Source organism: Hemitrygon akajei, chromosome 6 (genome assembly GCF_048418815.1).
Source record: "Hemitrygon akajei chromosome 6, sHemAka1.3, whole genome shotgun sequence".
NCBI classification, from domain to species: domain Eukaryota; kingdom Metazoa; phylum Chordata; class Chondrichthyes; order Myliobatiformes; family Dasyatidae; genus Hemitrygon; species Hemitrygon akajei.
Genome location: NC_133129.1, coordinates 151502763 through 151527170, shown reverse-complemented (window position 1 = coordinate 151527170; position 24408 = coordinate 151502763). Strand labels below are relative to the sequence as shown.

The 24408-nt window shown below is 41.9% G+C and overlaps 1 protein-coding gene across 1 annotated transcript in view; it reads right to left on the bottom strand.

The window, feature by feature from the left end:
- Positions 1-24408, bottom strand: part of swap70b (switching B cell complex subunit SWAP70b) — a 116628-nt gene that overhangs the window by 30743 nt on the left and 61477 nt on the right. Inside the window, exons 6-7 of the mRNA XM_073049578.1 lie at positions 15657-15765; positions 9295-9476 (exon numbers count right to left, since the gene is read on the bottom strand). Coding sequence (XP_072905679.1) covers positions 9295-9476; positions 15657-15765 — 291 coding nt within the window. The remainder of the gene's footprint in view (positions 1-9294; positions 9477-15656; positions 15766-24408) is intronic.

Below are 24408 nucleotides of genomic sequence, written 5' to 3'. Positions count from 1 at the left end.
CCAACTACCTAATAAACACAGACCGAGTACACACCGACTACCTAATAAACACAGACCACCGAGTACACACCAACTACCTAATAAACACAGACCGAGTACACACCGACTACCTAATAAACACAGACCACCGAGTACACACCAACTACCTAATAAACACAGACCGAGTACACACCGACTACCTAATAAACACAGACCACCGAGTACACACCAACTACCTAATAAAACAGACTACCGAGTACACACCAACTACCTAATAAACACAGACCACCGAGTACACACCGTCTACCTAATAAACACAGACCACCGAGTACACACCGACTACCTAATAAACACTAACTACCGAGTACACACCAACTACCTAATAAACACCGACCACTGAGTACACACCGACTACCTAATAAACACAGACCACCGAGTACACACCGACTACCTAATAAACACAGACCACCGAGTACACACCAAATACATAATAAACACAGACCACCGAGTACACACCAACTACCTAATAAACACAGACCGAGTACACACCGACTACCTAATAAACAAAGACCACCGAGTACACACCGACTACCTAATAAACACAGACCACCGAGTACACACCGACTACCTAATAAACACAGACCACCGAGTACACACCGACTACCTAATAAACACAGACCACCGAGTACACACCGACTACCTAATAAACACAGACTACCGAGTACACACTAACTACCTAATAAACACAGACTACCGAGTACACACCAACTACCTAATAAACACAGACCACTGAGTACACACCAACTACCTAATAAACACAGACTACCAAGTACACACCGACTACCTAATAAACACAGACCACCGAGTACACACCAACTACCTAATAAACACCGACCACCGAGTACACACCGACTACCTAATAAACATAGACCACCGAGTACACACCGACTACCTAATAAACACAGACCACCGAGTACACACCGACTACCTAATAAACACAGACCACCGAGTACACACCGACTACCTAATAAACACAGACTACCGAGTACACACTAACTACCTAATAAACACAGACTACCGAGTACACACCAACTACCTAATAAACACAGACCACTGAGTACACACCAACTACCTAATAAACACAGACTACCAAGTACACACCGACTACCTAATAAACACAGACCACCGAGTACACACCAACTACCTAATAAACACCGACCACCGAGTACACACCGACTACCTAATAAACACCGACCACCGAGTACACACCAACTACCTAATAAACACAGACCGAGTACACACCAACTACCTAATAAACACAGACCGAGTACACACCAACTACCTAATAAACACAGACCGAGTACACACCAACTACCTAATAAACACCGACCACCGAGTACACACCAACTACCTAATAAACGCCGACCACCAAGTTCACACTGACTACCTAATAAACACTAACTACCGAGTACACACCAACTACCTAATAAACACAGACCAAGTACACACCAACTACCTAATAAACACAGACCACCGAGTACACACCAACTACCTAATAAACACAGACTACCAAGTACACACCGACTACCTAATAAATACAGACCACCGAGTACACACCGACTACCTAATAAACACAGACCACCGAGTACACACTGACTACCTAATAAACACAGACCACCGAGTACACACCAACCACCGAGTTCACACTGACTATCTAATAAACACAGACCACCGAGTACATACCGACTTCCTAATAAACACAGACCACCGAGTACACACCGACTACCTAATAAACACAGACCACCGAGTACACACCGACTACCTAATAAACACAGACCACCGAGTACACACCGACTACCTAATAAACACAGACCACCGAGTACACACCGACTACCTAATAAACACAGACCACCGAGTACACACCGACTTCCTAATAAACACAGACCACCGAGTACACACCGACTACCTAATAAACACAGACCACCAAGTACACACCAACTACCTAATAAACACAGACCACCTAATAAACACCAACAACCAAGCATAGATAGATAGATAGATAGATAGATACTTTATTCATCCCCATGGGGAAATTCAACTTTTTTTCCAATGTCCCATACACTTGTTGTAGCAAAACTAATTACATACAATACTTAACTCAGTAAAAAAAATATGATATGCATCTAAATCACCATCTCAAAAAGCATTAATAATAGCTTTTAAAAAGTTCTTAAGTCCTGGCGGTAGAATTGTAAAGCCTAATGGCATTGGGGAGTATTGACCTCTTCATCCTGTCTGAGGAGCATTGCATCGATAGTAACCTGTCACTGAAACTGCTTCTCTGTCTCTGGATGGTGCTATGTAGAGGATGTTCAGAGTTATCCATAATTGACCGTAGCCTACTCAGCGCCCTTCGCTCAGCTACCGATGTTAAACTATCTAACTAACACTAACTCCCAAGCACACAACAACTCCCAAGCACATGCTTATCTAACATTAATCTTATTTGTATTCTCTCCATATGCTCATCAACTCCTCTAGGTTCTACCACTTACGACACCAGGGACATGGATAATCTACAGTGGACAAACCTGCCTGTCACGTGCAGGTAGACGGGACAAGGCAGAAAACCAGGCCAGCACGGACCGGATGGGTCGAAGTGACTGCTTCTGTGTTGCAATCCTCTATGTCTCTTCATGATGGCAGGAAACTGATTTCGCACGCGCTCACAGGGAGAATATGCAAACTGCACACAGATAATACCAGAGGTTAGAGTTAAACTCAGGTTTCTGTAACTGCCATCTATATTTGCCACTGTGTTGATTCCCATTATAAACACCAGTCACTCCTCAGTAGCAGACCCTCATCACTATGGCACAGGACATTTTTAACTCAAATAGTAAACATTGGCAAGCTCTTGTACTCATTAAAGTAAATAATCATAATCAAGTTGAATTGTGGTTGTACTGAATGTCAAATCTGAAACAAAAACCAAGTGATCCTTTTTTCTTTGAATCAAGAAATCTGTGAAATGCTTCTCCACTCTCACCATAGCAGAAGTCTAGCTCACAAAGGTTTTGTAGCAAACTGGGATTTGCTGGTCTTTTGCACCTCAATGGCATGCTGAAGTACAGAGTCAATACACGGGGGTTTCACTTGAACAATGTGGACTCCAAGTTCTCATCCACTACTGGCCCTCTGATCAAAAGATCTGATTTGAAACATTCCAGGTAGTAAATTTAATTGAAAACTAATGAGCTGAGGAGCAAAAAAAAATCAATTTGGCAAAGATGGGAAAATGAAACAGAGCCAATGCAGCGCTGCATACTTCAGCTACTCAATGGGGAATTTGTTCAGCTATCGGGAGAACCTGCAGAGTTTTCCCATTGCTTAAAATGCAAGGAGGTTTTCTTAACTACCAAGTTAAAGATATACTTCATATAATCCAGTGTATCACTGTAATTTAAAATTGCTTGGCAGTATTTCTATCCTCCAGTAAATTTTGGTCTTTTATTTAATATCCCAGTATTGATACAAATACAGGTAAGCAATACCTAATGCTCAGTACAGGAATAACACTGGCTGCCTTTCTCTTTCCATTTCTCAGCTGTTACTTTTTCCCAGTGAATCCTTTTACTGCCCTTATCATCACCTAGTAACAACAAATAATGAGTTGCTCCTATTAAGTTAGCGAAGATCCAAAACCACTATATCAAAGAAGTCTGCTCTCATATAGTAATGTCTCACTCACCTGCAGCATTAATTCAAGTTTTCCTCTCACCAGTGATGCTATGGTCTACTGACTATTTAGACCATTGACCATAAGACATAGGAGCAGAATTAGGCCATTCAATCATGGCTGATTTTTTTTTTTGCTCCTCCTCAACCCCAGTTCCCGGCCTTCCCCCGTAACCTTTGTTGCCATGTCCAATCAAGAATCATCAATCTCTGCCTTAAATACACCCTGGCCTCCATAGCTGCATGTGGCAACAAATTCCACAAATTCACCACCCTTTGGCTAAAGAAATTTCACTGCATCTCTGTTTTGAAAGGGCGCACCTCTATCCTGAGGCTGTGCCCTCTTGTCCTAGACTCTCCCACCATGGGGAACATCCTTTCCACATCTACTCTGTCTAGGCCTTTCAACATTCAAAAGGTTTCAATGAGATCACCCCCTCACCCTTCTCAAATTTCTGGATCTTCTTCCCATTTAGAAAATAGTCCACACATTTATTTCTACCACCAAATTGCATGACCAAACACTTTCCAACATTGTATTTCATTTGCCATTTTCTTGCCCATTCCCTTAATCTGTCTGAGTCATTCTGCATCCTACCTGTTTCCTTAACACTACCTGCCCCTCCACCAGTCTTCGTATCATCTGCAAAATTGGCAACAAAGCCATCTATTCCATTGTCTAAATAATTTATAAACAGCATAAAAAGAAGTGGTCCCAAAACCAACCCCTGCAGAACACCACTAGCCACTGGCAGCCAACCAGGAAAGGATCCTTTTATTCCCACTCGATGCCTCCTACCAATGCGCCAATGCTCTAACCATGTTAGCAACTTTTCTGTAATACCATGGGCTCTTAACTTGGTAAGTAGCCTCATGTGTGGCACCTTGTCAAAGGCCCTCTGAAAGCCTAAATATACAACATGCACTGCACCCTTTACCTATCCTATTTGTAATCTCCTCAAAGAATTCCAACAGGTTCGTCAGGTAGGATTTTCCCCTGAAGGAAACCATGCTGACTTTGTACTATCTTGTCCTGTGTAATCAAATACTCCATCACCTCATCCTTAACAATTGACTCTAACATCTTCCCAACCACTGAGGTCAGGCTAACTGGTCTATAATTTCCTTCCAGCTGTCTTCCTCCTTTCTTAAAGAGTGGAGTGACATTTGCAATTGTCCAGTCCTCTGGCACCATGCCAGAGTCCAATGATTTCTGAAATATCATTTCTAATGCCACCACAATCTCCAATGCTACCTCTTTCAGAACCCTAGGATGCAGTTCATCTGGTCTGGGTGACTTATTTACCTTTAGGTTTTTTTGAGCACCTTCTCTCTTGTAATAGTAACTGCACCCACTTCTCTTCCTTCACACACTACAACATCAGGCATACTGCTTCTGTCTTCCACAGTGAAGGCTGATGCAAAATACTCATTTAGTTCATCAGCCATCTCCTTGTCCTCCATTATTATTTTTCCTGCCTCATTTTCTAGCGGTCCTATATTCACTCTCATTTCTCTTCTATTTTTATATTTTGCTATTTCTAGCATTCTCTTTCAATTCAGATTTCCAGGACATACTGTGAGCTGCACCTCAAAGTTTCATCACCTTTATGTAACATATATCACATTGATAAGCTTGCTGTTCAACTCAGGAATAATCAGACAGCAGGAAGGTCAAAGAGAGAGCACAATGAAGTAAAAACAAAACAAGCAGATCGAAGAGCGTAAAGAGGAAATACAGAGTGGAGTGTGTGAAAATATGTGGGGGAACAAAGTAAACAATAATCTGTAGCCCAAATTTACAAAATAATTCCTTTACAAAGGAAGCTCAAAGAAAGAATATGAAGTTTCATTGTTTGCAGTCATGTATATTCCGAAAAAAATACAAGGAGAATCGCATTCCAAACAAGTGAGATCAGACATCCTACCACTGGCTTCAGTTCAAGTTTTTGAACCTTGTCCACAAACAAAACTGATAAATGTAATGAAAGCATGAAAAGGCTTTCATGAATGTTTGAAAGTACTGGCACATAAAGCACAAAATTGATATTTCTTGCAAAGTGGTTTCTAACACCAGATAAATAGGCAACTAAATAGGAGAAATCGAAACCATATATATTTGGATCTTGATGTTGTCTTTTTCCCCTTCAAGAGATAGATTATCCAAAGGCAAAGCTTCTAAGTAGCTGTAATCATAATTTATAGAAAAGCAAAAAAAAAAGCTTCCATTGGAAACTGATAATTAAAACAGAAAGTGCGAAAAAAAACCCTTCAAAACCAGGCAATGTTGTGAGAGATAAATGCGTTTAGTGTTTCAGGGTGATGAACTGAACTGGTGAGAATATCTAGCATTCATCATTCAGATCTGGGAATGAAGGTAGCAGTGAGTGATCAGTTCGGTAAGCGAGAAAGTTAAACGATTAAACAAAACAAATAGTGACCCTCAATTACATCTTCTCAAGAAGTCCAAAAATGAAACAAGACGGACTTGACATTTTCTGTCTACGTTCCCTTTAGAAAAATAACTTATTCTCTTCAGTTTCTTCACACTGTCGACAGAGTGACAACCTTTAAGAAAGCAAGGAGTCTCTGACGCCACTGTTTCCCCTCCCTCAGTCTAATTTCCCAACTACCCTCTTTTTAGCTGTTCCACTTACCTATCCAAAATTCAGAATGACCTCTGAGGAGCCCTGAATCCTGAGATGTGTAGTATCTCTCTCTATTGAATATGTAAACTACAACAGGCTCAACATCTTACTTTAAAAAAGCACAATTTCTATCAAAATATCTGTGTATTCACCAAAATTTCAAGTTTGCCTGCTGCTCTGTGAAGCTGGTGGATACTAGCATTCAGGAGTAAATACTAAAATGCATCTAATAAATTCCAGCTCATGTAAAGGGGGAGAAAAGTGGTGGGGAGGAAGAATCCTAGACACAGCCTTTTTTATGATTAAGAAACAAAATTGTCTGATTGCGCAAACTGACCAGGTAATCTGCAACGACCATGTAGTCTCAAGACAGACTTGTCATTTTTCAAGACAAAAATGATCCACGGGTTTAAAATTCAAAACCAAGAGAACATCCACAGATGCTGGAAATCCAAGCAACACACACAAAATGCTGGAGGAACTCAGCAGGTCAGGCAGCATCCAAAGAAAAGAGTAAGTCGACGTTTCGGGTTGAAACCCTTTGGCAGGACTGGAGAATAAAAAGCTGAGGAGTAGATTTGAAAGGTATGGGGAGGGGAGAGAGAAGCACCAGGCGATGGGTGAAACTTGGAGAGGGGAGATGAAGCAAAGAGCTAGGAAGTTGACTGGTGAAAGAGACAGAAGGCCATAATAGAAAGAAAAAGGGTGGGGGGAGCACCAGAGGGAGGCGATGGGCAGGAAGGAGATAAAATGAGAGAGGGACAAGGGGATGGGAAATGGTAAAAGGAGGAGGGGGGCATTACTGGAAGTTTGAGAAATCGAAGTTCATGCCATCAGGTTGGAGGCTACCCAAACAGAATATGAGGTGTTGTTCCTCCAACCTAAGTGTGGCCTTATCTCGACAGTGGAGGAGGCCATGGATGGTGAATTCAAGTTGGGAAGAAATTAATTTTAAAAGGCATGCTATGCCTGGAAAGAGTATTTCAAGTGCGTTAGAGAGCTATGATTGATGTTGAAAACAAAATCTTACAACACATCCATGTTTGTAAATAACTCACAGAATCTTAAGTGATTAAAATTAGAGAGGACACAAAGAAATCAGTGAAAGCAGTTCTACTATTCTGATTCTCCGAGCATTTTTAAATCACATATTCTCAAACCCATCTAAAAACTGATTTATCACTTGCTTTTCAATATGAAAGAAAAGGATCTGGCTTATGGGAAAAACAAACTATTTAACTGCTTGAGAGTTATCAAAATAAACCTTCCAGTTTCCAATGTGAGAGTGAAGAAATGTCACAAGAGTTCTGCATCTGTTTTGTCCTTATATATGAGAAGAATAAAAGGAGATATTATAGAAACATAGAAATTATGGAAGGGACAGATAAGATACAGGCAAAAAAGTTGTTTCCACTGCTAGGTGAGACTAGAACTAGGGGACATAGCATCAAGATTCGGGGGAGCAGATTTAGGACGGAGATAAGGTGGAACTGCTTTTCCTAGAGAGTGGTGAATCTGTTGGATAACGTATGTAATCCTCTGGGGTACTGCCTTCTACAAAAGCTAATTGGTGTCAGATGTTCCAATCAATGAGATGAGCTTGGAGGTGTGGGCTGTAGACCTATAAATTCTGCCCTATAAAAAAAGCACATAGTCAGGTTACTGAGCGAACCTGCTCTTCTCAAGAAAGATCTGTTTATGTGCATCACACCTCGATCAAAACAACTTTCAGAGGACCTTAGAAGAATTGTAGAGATGAATGAAGCTGGAAAAGGCTGCAGAAGCATTTCTAAAGACCTAAATGCTCATCAGTCTACAAATGGAGAAAACAGTACTGTTGCCAGTCTTCCAAGGAGTGGGCACCCTGCAATGATCACACCAAGAACACAATGTACAGTGCTGAAGGAGGTGAAAAAGAACCCAAGGGTAACAGCAAAAGGCCTGCAGAAATCTCTAGAACTTGCTAAATTCTCTGTTCATGTGTCCACTATAGGAAAATTACTGAACAAGAATGGTGTTCATGGAAAGACACCATGAAGGAAACCACTGCTCTCCAAAAAAAAAAACAACATTGCTGTACAACTCAAGTTTGCAAAATACCACCTGGATATTCTTCTGGGACAATGCTCTTTGGACAGATAAGACAAAAGTTTAACTTCTTGGCAGAAATGTTTGGAGGAAGAAGAGCACCACACACCAACACCAAAACCTCATCCCAACTGTGAAGCATGGTGGAGGGAGCATCATGGTTTGGGGCTACTTCGCTGCCTCAGGGCCTGGACAGCTTGCAATTGTTGAGGGAACAATGAATTCAAAATTGTATCAAGACATCTTACAGGAGAATGTCAGGGTAGCAGTCCATCACCTGAATCTTAATAGAAGTTGGATAATGCAACAAGACAATGATCCAAAAGAAGAGTAAATCAACAACAGAATGGTTTAAAAAGAAGAACATTTGTGGTTTAGAATGGTGAGGCAAAGTCCTGAGCTTAATCCTATAGAAATGTTCTGGAAGGACCTGAAGCAATCGGTTCATGCAAGGAAGTCCACTGACATCCCAGGAGGAATGGCCTAAAATTCCTCCAAGCCGACGAGCAGGACTGATCAACAGTTACCGGAAACGCTTGGTTGAAGTTATTGCTGTACAAGGGGGTCACATCAGTTACTGAAAGCAAAGGTCCACATATGCTTTCCAACAAATACATGTAATGTGGATAATTTTTCTCAATAAATAAATGAATTAGAGTAGTGTTTTGGTGTTATTTATTTAATTGGGTTCTCTTTATCTAGGTTTAGGACTTACATTAAGATCTGATCACATTTTAGGTCATACTTATGCAGAAATAGAGAAAATTCTACAGGGGTCACAAACCTTCTAGCACCACTGTGAATTCTCATCTGACAATGGCTTGGATCAAGTTGTCCTTACCTTACGCATTTTTTCCAACTCCTGTTGCTTGTCTTCATTTGCTAGCTGCAGTTCTTTCATTCTCTGTGCTATCTCTTCCTGCTCTGCTTGTTGTTTCTGCCGCAGCTCTCGCCGTTTTTGACGTCCTTCTATGTGTGGAGGAAGCTTTTCACCCTTCAGTAGGTTGATGGTTGTTTGAATAGCTATTCACAAGGTCAGAAAGAGAAGACAAGGCTGGATGTAGCAGGGATTATATATACATATATATTTAAAAAATCAAAGCCTCTACTGCCTGGTCCTCATCTCCATGAATTAGTCTTCCATTATATGCCAATCCCCAAGGTGAATATGTATGATCAGAGTGTAGAAACCATATGATCAACAGATTTCTATTGCTTGAAAATGTATTCCCAGAATGGAGTTTATAGTTCTTTAAATCCTGTATGACACCACACTAGCATAACAAGTTGTATCCTTGAGGACCAAGTTAGTAATGGTGCTACCAAAGTCTATTAACCTAAAAGAACAAATGTTAACTGGATTTCTTTTTTACAATTCATATTCATAGAAAAGTACAGCACAGAAACCCTGTTTCCATCCAAGCGGTCAGTGTGGACAGGGTGGAGGATTACAAATACCTGGGGATACGAATTGACAATAAACTGGACTGGTCAAAGAACACGGAGGCTGTCTACAAGAAGGGTCAGGGCCGTCTCTATTTCCTGAGGAGACTGAGGTCCTTTAACATCTGCCAGACGAGGCTGTGGTGGCCAGTGCTATCATGTTTGCTGTTGTGTGCTGGGGCAGCAGACACCAACACAATCAACAAACTCATTCGTAAGGCCAGTGATGTTGTGGGGGTGGAACTGGACTCTCTGACGGTGGTGTCTGAAAAGAGGATGCTGTCCAAGTTGCATGCCATCTTGGACAATGACTCCCATCCACTCTATAATGTGCTGGTTAGGCACAGGAGTACATTCAGCCAGACCCTCATTCCACCAAAATGTAACACTGAGCATTATAGGAAGTCATTCCTACCTGTGGCCATCAAATTTTACAACTCTGTCAGACACCCTGAGCCAATAGGCTGGTCCTGGACTTATTTCCACTTGGCATGATTAACTTATTATTATTTAATTAGTTATGGTTTTATATTGCTATATTTCTACACTATTCTTGGTTGGTGTGACTGTAATGAAACCCAGTTTCCCTCAGGATCAATAAAGTATGTCTGTCTGTCTGTCTGAAACAGGCCATTTGGCCTAGCCCATGTCAAACAATTTAAACAGTCTATTCCCATTGACCTGCACCGGGATTGTATCCCTCCATACTCGTAGCATCCATGTACCATTCCTGTCAATTTAGCCATAACTAACAACCTCAGGAACAGAAAGAATCATAAAAACAGAAAATATAAAGCAGTTCAAAGTGAGTTTGGAGTGTGTACTTGGTGAATAAGGTTAGGGTTAGCTCATAGAAATTTAATAGCCAATAACAGACCTAACACAAAGCTGCCAAGTCTACTGGCATCAAATTCCCATGTGGTCACATTATTGGAACAATGGGAAATGGTGAAGGGGGATTGAGGGGAGGCATCACTGGAAGTTTGAGAAATCGATGTTCATGCCATCTGGTTGGAGGCTATCCAAACAGAACATAAGGTGTTGTTCCTCCAACCTAAGTGTGGCCTTATCCCTACAGTGGAGGAGGCCATGGATGGACATATCGGAATGGGAATGGGAAGTGGAATTGGAATGGGTGGCCACTGGGAGATCCCGCTTGTTCTGGCGGACGGAGTGTAAATCCTCGGTGAAGCAGTCCCCCAATCTATGTCAGGTCTCACCGATATACAAGAGGGCACACAGGGGGCACTGAACACAGTAGATGACACCCCAACTGCCTCACAGGTGAAGTGTCGCCTCATCTGGAAAGGCCCCAAACAGTGGACTTTTCGGGCCAAGACCCTTCATCAGGATTGTGAAAAAAGAGATAAGGAGTCACAGTAAGAGGATGGGGGGAGGGGAGAAAGAAACACAAGGGGTACAAGGGCCACACCTAGTGCATTGGATACAGAAGATGACCCCAACAGACTCACAGGTGAAGAGTTGCCTCACTGGAAAAACTGCTTGGGGCCCTGAATGGTAGTGAGGGAGGAGGTGTAAGGGCAGGTGTAGCACTTGTTCTGCTTGCAAGGATAAGTGCCAGGACGGAGATCAGTGGGGAGGGACAAATGGACAAGGGCGTCACATAGGGAGCGATCCCTGTGGAAAGCAGAAAGTGGGAGGGAGGGAAAGATGTGCCTGGTGGTGGGATCCCGCTGGAGACGGCCTTTTCTTAGGTTTCATTTTATTCATCATTGGGATCTGGGCATCATGGCAAGACCATCATTTACTATTCATTCTTATTTACCCTTGAAAATGCCAGATGATTTATCTATCTTCCAACCTTTCAGTTTCCCAAGAACCTTCTCTCTAGTTATGGTAACTTCACACACTTCATGCCCCCTGACACCTGGAACTTCCACCATACTGCTAGTGTCTTTCACAGTGAACACTAATGCAAAGTACTTAATCAGTTCATCCGCTATTTCCTCATCCCCCATTACTACCTCTCCAGCATCGTTTTCCAGTGGTCCGATATCCACTCTTGCTTCTCCTTTATACTTTATGTATCTGTAGAAACTTTTGGTATCCTCTTTAATAGTATTGACTAGCTTACTTTCATATTCTATCTTAACCTTCTTAATGATGTTTTGAGTCACCTTCTGTTGGTTTTTAAAAGCTTCCTAATTCCTTAATGTCCCACTGATTTTTGCTCAATTATATGCCCTCTCTTTGGCTTTTATGTTGGTTTCGACTTCTCTTGTCAGCCGCAATTCTGTCATCTTTCCTTTAGAAAACTTCTTCCCTCTTTGGGATGTATATATCCTGTGCCTTCTGAATTGCCTCCAGAAATTCCAGACATTGCTGCTCTGCCATCATACCTTTTCCAATTCTTTCTGGCCAACTCCTCTTTCATGCCTCTGTAATTTCCTTTGCTCCACTGTAACACTGATACATCTGATTTTAACCTTTCCTTCTCAAATTTCAGGGTGAATTTGATCATATTATGATCACTTGCCACTAAGGGTTCTTATACCTTAAGCTCTCCAATCAATTCTGGTTCATTGCATAACACCCAATCCAGAAAATTTGATCCTCTAATGGGCTCACCATGAGTGGCTCTAAAAAACCATCTCTCTTGTAGCGTTCTAGAAATCTCTTCACCAACCCCCTCCCCCGAAATCCAGCACCAACTTGATTTCCCCAATCTACCTGAGTATTGAAGTCTCCATGACTATTGTAACATATCTCCCATTGTAACTTGTAGACCACATCCTTACTACTGTTTGGAGGCCTGTATACAACTCCCCTTGGGGTCTTTTTACCCCTGCAGTTCCTTAGCTCTCACCCCAATGATTCAACACCTTCTGACACCTATGTCAACTTTTTCTAATGACTTGATTTCATTTTTCCCCCAACAGAACAATGTCACACCCTCTGCCTTCCTGCCTGTTCTTTTGACATAATGTACATACCCTTGGACATTAAGCTCCCAGCTATAATCTTCTTTCAGCCATGATTCAGTGATGCCTACAACATCATACTTGCCAATTTGTAACCAGGCTACAGATTCATCTACCTTATTCCGTACACTACATGCATTCAAATTCATCTTCAGTCTTGAATTCACCCTTTTCGATTTTGTCCACTTTTTACTTTGCAACTCATCCCATTGACTGCAATTTTGCCCTATCAACAGCCTCTCCTCACTACCCATTGCCTCTGCTTGTAAACCAGCTACCTCATCTTCAGCACTATTACCCCGCCTTTCCTACGATACTTCATGCATTGAAATATATGCAGCTCAGGACACTTGTCACACCATGCTCAACCCTTGGATTCCTAACTTTGTCTGAGATCTTACCAATATCTACCTCCACAACCTCTCCACTAACTGTTCTGACACTCTGGCTCCCAGCCCCTGCAACTCTAGTTTAAACCCCACCGTGCAGCATTAACAAACCTTAACGTTAGGATGTTAGTCCCCCTCTAGTTCAGGTGCAAACAGCCCTTTCTATACAGGTCCCACCTTCCCTGGAAGTGTGTCCAATGATCCATACTCTTATGACCTCCCTCCTACACCAACTCCTTAGCCATGTATTAAACTGTATAATCTTCCTAATCCTGGCCTCACTAGCACGTATAACAAAACCACCATTCCTGGAACCAACCTAGGGAATCTTCACTGTACTCCCTTGTTGTTATCCCTCCCTAGATATGGAGACCAACACTTTACACAATACTCCATGCCCTGCTTGCTTTGTCCAAAAGTCAATACCATCATAATGAAAGCCAAATAACTATTTGATCCATTAACGGCTTGCTGCACCTGCATTTTGTCTTTTAGTGACTTGTGTACAAGGGCACTAACACTACCCAATCTATCACCACTCAATAAATAACCAACTTTTCTACTATGTGATGCAAAGTGGATAACTTTACATGTTTCCCACATCATATGCCACCTGTCACATTCACTTAACCTGCCATTTTCCTTTGAAGTATGTTTACATCCTCCATTCTCCCAATCCCACCTGCTTTAACCACCATGATATCTGGTCCTCTGGGCCAACCGGTTTAAGTAAATGGTCAGAAGTTGGTGCCCAAACACAGACCCTCAAGGTTTATCATTCTGTAGGCTTATTCACACACGACCTGCCCTGAATCTAGTCTGGCAGCTGTATCTTCAGGATTCAGCTAGCTAAGTCTGTGGTGGTGGTATCAAACATTATTGGGAATAGATATTAAAGTAACCGAGAGTACATTCTGTTCCCTTTTAACATTCACTGTTTGACTTGACAACATGCGATTTTGTGGGTCCTCGGATCAATATTAAGGACTCCGAGAACTATACTCTCCCACATTATACCAATGCATTATGACCTCTGGTGGGTTTAGCAGGCATTGTAATGACTACTACATATTATTCTCAGAGAACCACAATACTAGGCTGAACTTGGATGCTTCTGAGAACTCTGCAAGGCTGGCTGACTGGACTGGAGTGATGTTACAGTGTTCAAATAGCTATCCAGATCAATGCCAGCTTTATTTCTTTTCAATTTAAACAACATGGTACAACTGAGTGGTTTATGACTCCACTTTAGAAATCATTTAATGGTCAACCACAGGGACTGGTCTGAACTCACTTGTCAGACAAACTACTACAAGTTGCCAGGTTTCCTCCCCAGAGAGCCACTGGTGAGTTGGATGTTTTTTCATGGTTATCATTAGTATGACTAGTTCTTTTCTCCCCCAAATTCCAAATAATTAACCAAATTCAAATTCTACTGCTGTGATGGGCAGGATTTGAATTTGGACCCATGGATCCAGCTCTTGTGGTTCTGCGTATGGCAACTAAACCACAGCACCACCAAGTAACTATGGTAACTCAAATCACACTCAAATCATCTCTACCCAACAGAGAACAGAACAAACAGTTCCAACAGAACACATGGTCACATCCTATACAATAAATATAAATATATATTCATTATGTTCAAACTTCGTTCATAACACCAATTCTTATGTTGTGCAATGGATGACAATTTCTTCTTGTAGCAAAATATTAAATATTTACAAAATAAAGCAAATTTTGGTATTATTTTCTTAATACAAGAAGCCATCAGGATAGATGCTCTCCCTTCAAGTTGCTCACCTTAACACACAGCAGATTTTTTTAAGCAAGTTCACTATCTCTTCAGTTTTGTTTTATCTGCAAGTTTCTGTTTCCGTGCATCTCATATTTTATTATATTATTTCTTTTGCATTTTTCATTCAACTCTTTTAACACCTGCTTACGCCTCAAGCTCCTTCTTCCCCCATTCCTCTTCAGCTTTTGCTCTTCCCCTTCAGTCCCCAAGTGCAATTCAAGCACTTTAAGGAAGCCAGACTGGACTTTCAAAGGTCAGTTCATTCACAGAGGATGAACAATAAGCTGCTGGTTGTTTTTAGAAAGGAAAGAGAAAATAGTGATCAAGCGAAGTGCTACAGAATAAAGTGAGCAAGTAAATTAATATTTGGCCTACAGACACCAAAATGAAGTGAAACAACTGAGAAGAGGAAGGAAGTACAGTTGCCTACTCCTCAGCTCATCAGAAAATTGTTCTGAATAGCTGGCCCAAAAATGCTTCTTCAGCAGAATGGATGGTTGAATAACTGCAGTGGAACTAGGCTGGGGTCATGATCCAGAAGAAGAATGATGTTGATGAGGCTTGCAAGTGATGACATTTGTAAACTTAACACCACCAACAGCAAAGATATGGCATAAAAAATAGCCCTTACCTTGGATCCATTCTTGCTTCTTTTTTTTGTCAGATGCACTGATCTCAAAACTCCTGTCAGAACTTCTTATCAGCAAGAGGCATTTCCTTCCATCTTTATCTGGTAGGGACTGCAGTAGAAATAATATATAATTTTACAAGGTAATCAATCTTTTGACAAATTTGCATTAATTTTGGCATCATCACATGTTAATTCCAAAACAGACTACAACTCCTGGTGTTTTACAGGTAGCCCCCAGGTTATGTAAGGGTTCTGTAGTTAAGTCTTTATGAGCTGATTTCTCCATAAACATCCATTTTCTGTAGCAACCCACAATATGTAGCCAGTCTAAGTGTACATACTGGAATTTATTTGCAAATCATTGAATAATCAACTGAACACTACACATAATTAAACTAATGAAATACCTACTGCATTCTTCATTATTAATGAATACCACAAGGCATTCTCTTATTCTTATTACTAACTTCAAAACTTCATGGGAATGTTTGTGTAAAGTCAGATTTCCATAACCTGGGAACTCCCTATAATTTCTAATAGCTCCAGTGAACATACATTCACCGACAACAAACACCATATTATTAATTTACCTTAGAGTTCATATTATCAGGAACGATCCCACAATGAAACATTAATACATTTCAACTAACACTTGGGGTATTAGAAACAGCACAATGCTATGAGTCACATACAAGCAGCCTCCAGAGAAAAACCAGTATAGATCATCTGCTGCCTTACTGGTGGAGATGCAGAGAAAACAAAGCCACGAAAAGCACCAGGCCTAGGCATCATACCTTACCCAATGTCGAACCAGCTGACCAGAGCATTCAAAGACGTCTTCAACCAATTTCTGTAATCTGAGCCTCCTGCCTGCTTCATGAGGGTATCTACAGTACCAGTGCCCAAGAAAAACATGGTGACCTGTCCAGTGACTCCTACCCGGTAGGGCTTACGTCCACTGCAGTGAAGGGTTTCGAGAGGTTGGTTAGGACATGAATCAACTCCAGCCTCAGAAATGGCCTGGACCTCCTTTAAAATGCCTGTTGTCACAATTGGTTAACAAAAGGTGCTACTGTACTTGCTCTTCATTCTGGTCTGTACCGTCTGGACAACAAGAACTCGTCGACTACAGGTCGGCATTCAATACTATCGCCCCCTTTAAATATCATCAAGCTTTAAGTTCTGGGCCCTCTGTACCTCCCTTTACCACTGGATCCCAGTCTTCCTCATCAACGAACCTCAATTAGCACAGATTGACTACAACACAGGTGCACCTTAAGGCTGAGTGCTTTGCCCCCTACTCTTCTCTCATTACATCCACGATAATGTGGCTGAGCATAGCTGTAATACCACCTCCAGATTCATCACTGACACTGCTGCCACCAGCCAAATCACAGGTGGTGATAAGGCAGCATACGAGAGTCAGGTAGAATATTTTGTTGAGTGGTGCCACAATAACAACCTCACACACAGCATTAATAAAACCAAGGAGTTAGTCATTGACTTCGGGAGACCACATGCCAGTTCTCATTGGCAGATCAGAGGTGGAGGGATGAAACAGCTTTAAATTCTTGGGTAAAAACACAAAATTCTGGCAGAACTCAGCAGGCCAGACAGCATCTATGGGAGGAGGTAGTGACGACGTTTCGGGCCGAAAATTCTTGAGTGTTAGCATCACCTATCCTGGACCCAGCACATAGATGCAATCACAAAGGCGGCATACAAGGTCCTCTATTTTCTTAGAACCTTGAAGAGATTTGACATGCCAGCAAATACTCCAAAGAACCTCTACAGGTGTGCCATTACGAGTATCCAGATTGGTTATATCAGGGCCTGGTACTGAAATTCCAATGCACAGGACTGCAGGAGAATGCAGAGAACCATGAACACAGCCCAGTCGATCGTGGACACAACCTTACCTAAGAATAACAGCATCTACAGGAGGTACTGCATCAAGAATCTCCACTCTATGGGTCTCTTCTCACTGCTACCATCGGGCAGGAAGCCGAAAGACCCACCCACCAAATTTATAAACAGCTACTTTTCTAAAGCCATCAATTAGGGTTGTGCAAGGCCTGATTTGCACAAACGTAATCCTACCTCAGCAATGGAACACTACCAACCACCTCTTGCATGTTTTTTTGTGTGTTTTTGTACAATTATGCTGTCTGCACCTACCTGCCATTGACGCTGCTTCAAACAAGCTTCTCGCCGTTCCCATACCTCACCATACTTGTGCACAACCATAAACTTGACAATGGAAACCTACATTTAGATGTCTAATTACCAAACTACAATTTCAAACTGTTTCAAAAAGTATTTTTTTGATATATAGTCAACCTTTAAAGGCTTAAAGATGAAAATTCTCATTGAAGTGTGCGTGATTATACTTTCAATTGATAAATTGGTTTATTTTTCTCACAGGTGCCGAGACACAGTGGAAAATCTTGTCTTGCACACTGTCCATAAAATTCATTACAACAGTGCATTGTGGAAACATTGTGCAGAATTAAGTGTTACAGTACAGAGAAAGTGTAGAGTCATGCAGGTAGACAATTAGCTGCAAAGTCACAGCTAGATGAACAGTGAAGTCAGGACTCCACCCTATCATACTAGGGAATCACTCAATATTTCTATAACAGTCCTTTCAGGCATTTTTCTATCTTTTGCCCAGTGGGAGGCAGGAGAAGAGAGAATGTCCGGCTGTTGGATTCTTTAATTATGCTGGTTGCTTCACTGAGGTAGTGAGAAGAATAGTCAGCCAGTGGAGGGAAGCCTGGTTTCTATGAAGTGCTGAGCTGTGTCCACAACATTCTGCAGTTCCTTGCGGCCACAGACAGAGCTGTTACCACACCAAGCAGACGGGATGCTTTCTGTGCTGTATTGATTAAACGTGACGAAGGTCAAAGGGGACATGCCAAATTTCGCTGGTGTCCTGAGGAAGTAGAGGCACTGGTGGGTGTTCTCAGCTGTGAGACAGAGAGAAAAGGAGAAGGCCGCTCAAAGCTTATTGAATCTCAACTGTTAGGAAGTCTAGCGAACAGGATGTGATGAAAGATTTTGTGTAATTTAATCTGAAATGAATTTGCAGGAACTCTTCTGTTTTTAGAGGAAGTATCTCTTTAAGAAGTTCTGTGAGCATGAAAGCTGTATGAAGCTCCATCTACTGCTCCTTTTTTTGGTGTACTTGGCAATAATAATATGTTAAAGGTTAATTTCCACAGTGAAATAAAACATTTTCAAAAGCTCTATAGTTATTTGCAAAGCTTCCCAAAAAATGAAAGACCTGGATTTTGTTTTCTCTATTTTAAGTTTACATTCTTTAATTGCCTCTTGGTTTTCTTAGTGTTTGTTATCCGAGTTATCAATGGAGGAAATAAGGGCTCAATTTCACAATGGTCATGTGAAACTCTGGGTTAACGTAATGAAACATTTAATAATCTCCAATTCCCGTGTTAAAATTAGGAGTTCTGAGCTGGTATTTTTGCCAATTGTGTAGAACAATTGACAAGGGTGGAGAATCACATTTTTTTTCCATTCTGATAACCTGGAGATCTTTTGGAGAGACTTGTTTTTGATTCAGTTACAGTCAAGAATAGCCGGCGGTGTAGTGGCATCCGCACTGGACTTCGAGGTGAGTGGTCGCTGGTTCAAATCCAGCCAGCTCCTTGCATGCTTTCCAGTTGAGTGTAGAGCTAGCAACTTGGCCTCATACAAAACAAACAAAAATACTGAAGAAACAGCAAGGTCACCGCCCGCTGCACCGCAAGGCATGGAGAGGAACAGCAACAGTCAAGAATAGCTGCTGAATGAAGGTATGCAAATAATTGGTTCTGCACAGAAACGCTAGGCACATTTAATTTAGTTGATTACCAAGTCTTTCTCAAGTAGTACAATCAGCATTATGGCTGGTTAGTGGTGGAACAAAATAAGGTGTAATGTGTCAGAAAATTATTAGAGGATGCTGAGCTTTATGTTCAGCTGCCTACTTCACCTGGTCTGTAGCTAAAGACTTGAACCTCTCCAAAAAGTGATCAGGAGGACGCACGACTGAAAAAGGAGTATGCAAGTTGTGTAAATGCATCACAAAACAGAAAACATGAAATGCTGGCACAGCCACACCTCCCTTTGTATTACAGATGGGCTCGGCATCTTAATATGCTTGGCAGAGGATGGTGCTCAGAGAAGCTGTGCCGGAGGGAATGGTTGGAGGCTCGGAGGTTCGACTGACTCGGAATCCGCCGCGGTCGGGGCGCTTTCACTGTGTGCTGTGTCTGCGAGGCTGGGTTCGACGGAGCTTTCATTGTGTGCTGTGCGTGCGAGGCTGAGTCTGGCGGCACCATGGAAGTCCATAGCGGGGGTATTCCCTTCTGCCGCCAACGTGGGATGACGAGTCAATTGGGGACCCTGAGGACTTGTGGAAACTGTGTGGTGGTTCCTTTTGAACTTATAGTCTTTTAACATCTTTGGACTATTTTTACTGTGCCCATGGTCTGTTTCTTATCAAATATGCAATTGTTTGCACTGTTGTAACTATGTGGTTTTGTGCAGGTCTTGTAGCTTTAGTTTTTGGTCTTGTTTTGTCTGGTGAGTTTGGAGCTCCTTTCCGGGGAACGCACTAAGATAGTAGCACGATATTAATACGCAGCAGCCTCTCCGGACTCTGGATTGGGGATTGCCAAACGTTGTGTGGATTTTCTGGTGTAGTCTGTTTTGTCATGTGCTTTTGTGATATCATTCTGGAGGAACGTTGTCTCATTTTTTAACTGCATTGCATTTATGGTTTCTAAATGACAATAAACTGAAACTGAACTGAAGTAGATGGTGGGTACAGAAGGGAAGTGATATTCAAGCCTGGGAAGTGATATTCAAGCCTTCAGAACGGCTTAGCACATAATCAGAAAAATAAAAGAAAGATTTGATAAACTAACAGGCGAACACAAGAAAAAGCAATGGGATGATGTATAGCCACATTGCTAATGGATATCACAAGATAGGCAGGTTATGATTTATTGAAGACTCATTCGAGCACCAGTATACTTGTTAATAATGAATTATACTGGGATAAAGTGGTAGATTTATAGGGAAACTGGAAAGTCTGTTGGCTGAGCTTTATAGGTGTAGAAGAGTAATACAGCATAGGAACGGGCTCCTCGGCCCAAATGGACTACACTGACCACAGCATCCTCCCTGTTAGTCCCTTTTTCCCATGTTCAACCTTTAACCCTCCAAGCCCTTTCCCCTCATGTACTTATTCAAATGCCTCTTAAAAATAGCAATTGTACCCACCCTGACCAATTCCTCTGGAAGCCCAGGCCTTGCCCATCCCAGTGACGGAAGATCCTGACTCTCAGAATTCCCTCCAATGAATTCTCCACAACTGAATTCAGGCACACCAGCCTGTAGTTCCCTGGCCTGTCCTTGCTGCCTTTCTTGAACAACGGCCACAACATTAGTCACCCTCCAGCCTTTTGGAACTTTGTGAGAGCTGACAATCTCTACCAAGGCCTCCAAGATTTCTTCCTTGGCCTCCCATAATGTCCAGGGTGCACTTGTTCAAGCTCTGGGGGTTTTCCCACCTCAACATGTTCCAATGCCTCCTTCTAATATCCATATGATGGGTCCATATGATACCCCTTCACTTATAATATCTCCTTATAATATCGAAAATGATCAAAGACTTCACTATTTTTAACATTCATTTCTTTGGTACCCATGTTATTCTCGTTAGTAATTCTCCTTAGGATGGAAATGTAGTGGAGCTTCTAGCATAACACTTTGCAGTGCCCAGTAATTGGGGTTCAGCTCCCATCACTGTCTGTAAGGAGTCTGCATGCTCTCCCTGTGACTGCCTGGGTTTCCTCAGTAAGCTGTAGGCACGCTATGCTGCAGTCACGTACATGACAGTGCTTGTGGGATGCCCCAGCACATCCTCACACTTTGATTGCTGACGCAAATAACGCATTTCACTGTATGTTTTGATGTACATGTCACAAATAATGCTAATCTTACAAATCTTGCTTACATAGAAACATAGAAAATAGGTGCAGGAGTAGGCCATTCGGCCCTTCGAGCCTGCACCGCCATTCAGTATGATCATGGCTGATCATCCAACTCAGAACCCTGTACCTGCTTTCTCTCCATACCCCCTGATCCCTTCAGCCACAAGGGCCATATCTAACTCCCTCTTAAATATAACCAATGAACTGGCCTCAACTGTTTCCTGTGGCAGAGAATTCCACAGATTCACCACTCTCTGTGTGAAGAAGTTTTTCCTCATCTCAGTCCTAAAAGGCTTCCTCTTTATCCTTAAACTGTGACCCCCTCATTCTGGACTTCCCCAACATCGGAAACAATCTTCCTGCATCTCATCTGTCCAATCCCTTTAGAATTTTATACGTTTCAATAAGATCCCCCCTCAATCTTCTAAATTCCAGTGAGTATAAGCCTAGTCGATCCAGTCTTTCTTCATATGAAAGTCCTGCCATCCCAGGAATCAATCTGGTGAACCTTCTCTGTACTCCCTCTATGGCAAGAATGTCTTTCCTCAGATTAGGGGACCAAAACTGCACACAATATTCTAGGTGCGGTCTCACCAAGGCCTTGTACAACTGCAGTAGAACCTCCCTGCTCCTGTACTCAAATCCTTTTGCTATGAATGCCAACATACCATTTGCCTTTTTCACTGCCTGCTGTACCTGCATGCCTACCTTCAATGACTGGTGTACAATGACACCCAGGTCTTGTTGCACCTCCCCTTTACTGTATAAACATAAAGAAATACACATTAAAAATCTCAGCTATCTCTTCTGGCGTCACATGTGCGTTGTCTTGATGGTCTTTAAGAGGACCTAGTCTCTCCTTAGTCATTCTTTTTATTGTTAATATTGATAAAACCTCTTGGGATTATCTTTAACCCTGCCTGCCAAATCCAGCCCATACACTTTTTTGTCTACCAGTCACCTCTTAAGCCTGATCTTAAACATTTCACATCTGAAAATTCATTTGCACTCAGTTGTCTAAACATGATGTACATTTTCTTTTCCTGGCTACAGCCTCAATATCTCTCAAGAATCAGGTTTCCCCAAACTTGAAATATCTGTCATTCACCTGATCAGGAACAGGCTGCCCCTAGACTCTTGATATGACCCCTTTAAAAGCCTCCCACTTGACAACTGTTCCTTTGCCTTTAAATAGAATCACCCAGCTGACCCCAGCTAGATCCTACCTAATGCCCTCAAAGTTGGCTCTGCTCCTTAACCTGTTCTATCTTTCTCCATAACTACATTGGGTTTCCTGACCCAAAGTGCTCCCCCCCCCCCACTACCACTTTAGTTACCTGCCTCACCTCTTTAATAAATAATGAAGGGGAGATCCAATATTGCTCCTTCTCGAGTAGATTCCCTATGTTTCACGTGAGAAAACTTCTTGGGCGCACCACACAAACTCCACCCCATCCAGGCCCTATGCACACTAGATGGCCCAGTCGGTACTGGGAAAATTTAAACCCACCCCCCACTATTCTCACAACTCTGTGCAATCCCTCAAATACAGCTGCTCCTCAGGGGAGTGGTCTCTAATATCGCCCTACCAGGGCAACCATCTCCTTATTTCGATTAAAATCACCTCATTAGATGATCCCTCAGCAATATCCTCTCCAGCCATTTCTGTTATGTCTTCCCTTATGAAGAAAGCATTGAACCCTCTCCACTCATACCCATTTCCCTGTCACACCTAAAACACTGGTATCCCAGAATACTGAGCTACCAGTCCTGCCCTTCTCTCAACCTCATTCTGTTATGGCCACAATATGTCAGAAAACATCAACCCAATAAAATGAATTTACAGCTACCCAAACCACAAAAATAGGACATAGATCAGTCGATGTGAGAAAGTATGAGTGGAAGGAGTATTTCAACCACGGTATATAGGCTTACCCAACATCATGGGACAGTTCATTCAATATTTCATGCTGTACATAAAAAGTAAAATTGTTTCACATCTATCAGTTGAAACTACACAAACCTTAGAGAAAAATCAAAAGAGAGTAAAAGGAACAGCTAGTGTATATATTTTGCAAAATGATGGATCTAGAACAGGGGTGTCAAACTCATTTTAGGTCACGGGCCGGATTGAGCAAAATGCAGCTTCATGCTGGCCGGATCAGTCGGACGCGTGCGAACGCAGCTTTCGTTGCCTCCGTTTTTTCAGCCTGCTCTCATGTGTCTCAGTCTCTGCTATAACTACAAAGTGTTTCACTTTACAAATTCCGTTTCTTATGAAGAAGACTGCCGAATAAACACTAAAAACTCTGAAAACTTGGTACCTGAATAAACTCAGCATTAACCATATCATACGCCATAGGCGCTTCGATTACTGGGGCCAGCTTTAATAGTAATTAGATATTATCTCGCGGGCCAAAGATAATTCCACCGCGGGCCGGATTTGGCCCGCGGGCCTTGAGTTTGACATATATGATCTAGAAGGATGATAAATTGCCAATGGCAATACAGCCATCTGTATCAGATTTTATATTATGATGAATTTATAAACAACTCCAAGTACTATAACTTTAACTTGGGTGAAGCGGCCAAGCTGCTGTTAAAGAGTCACTTAAAGACTTGCAAAAAAAAAGGGTTTAAAGACTTTTGGAGACGTTAAATATATAAGGAGTCAATTAAGAATTAAAATATCTTGCGGGTCTTCTTATTTATATCTAAAAGAGGGTAGGTAAATTTTGCGAATTGAAGAG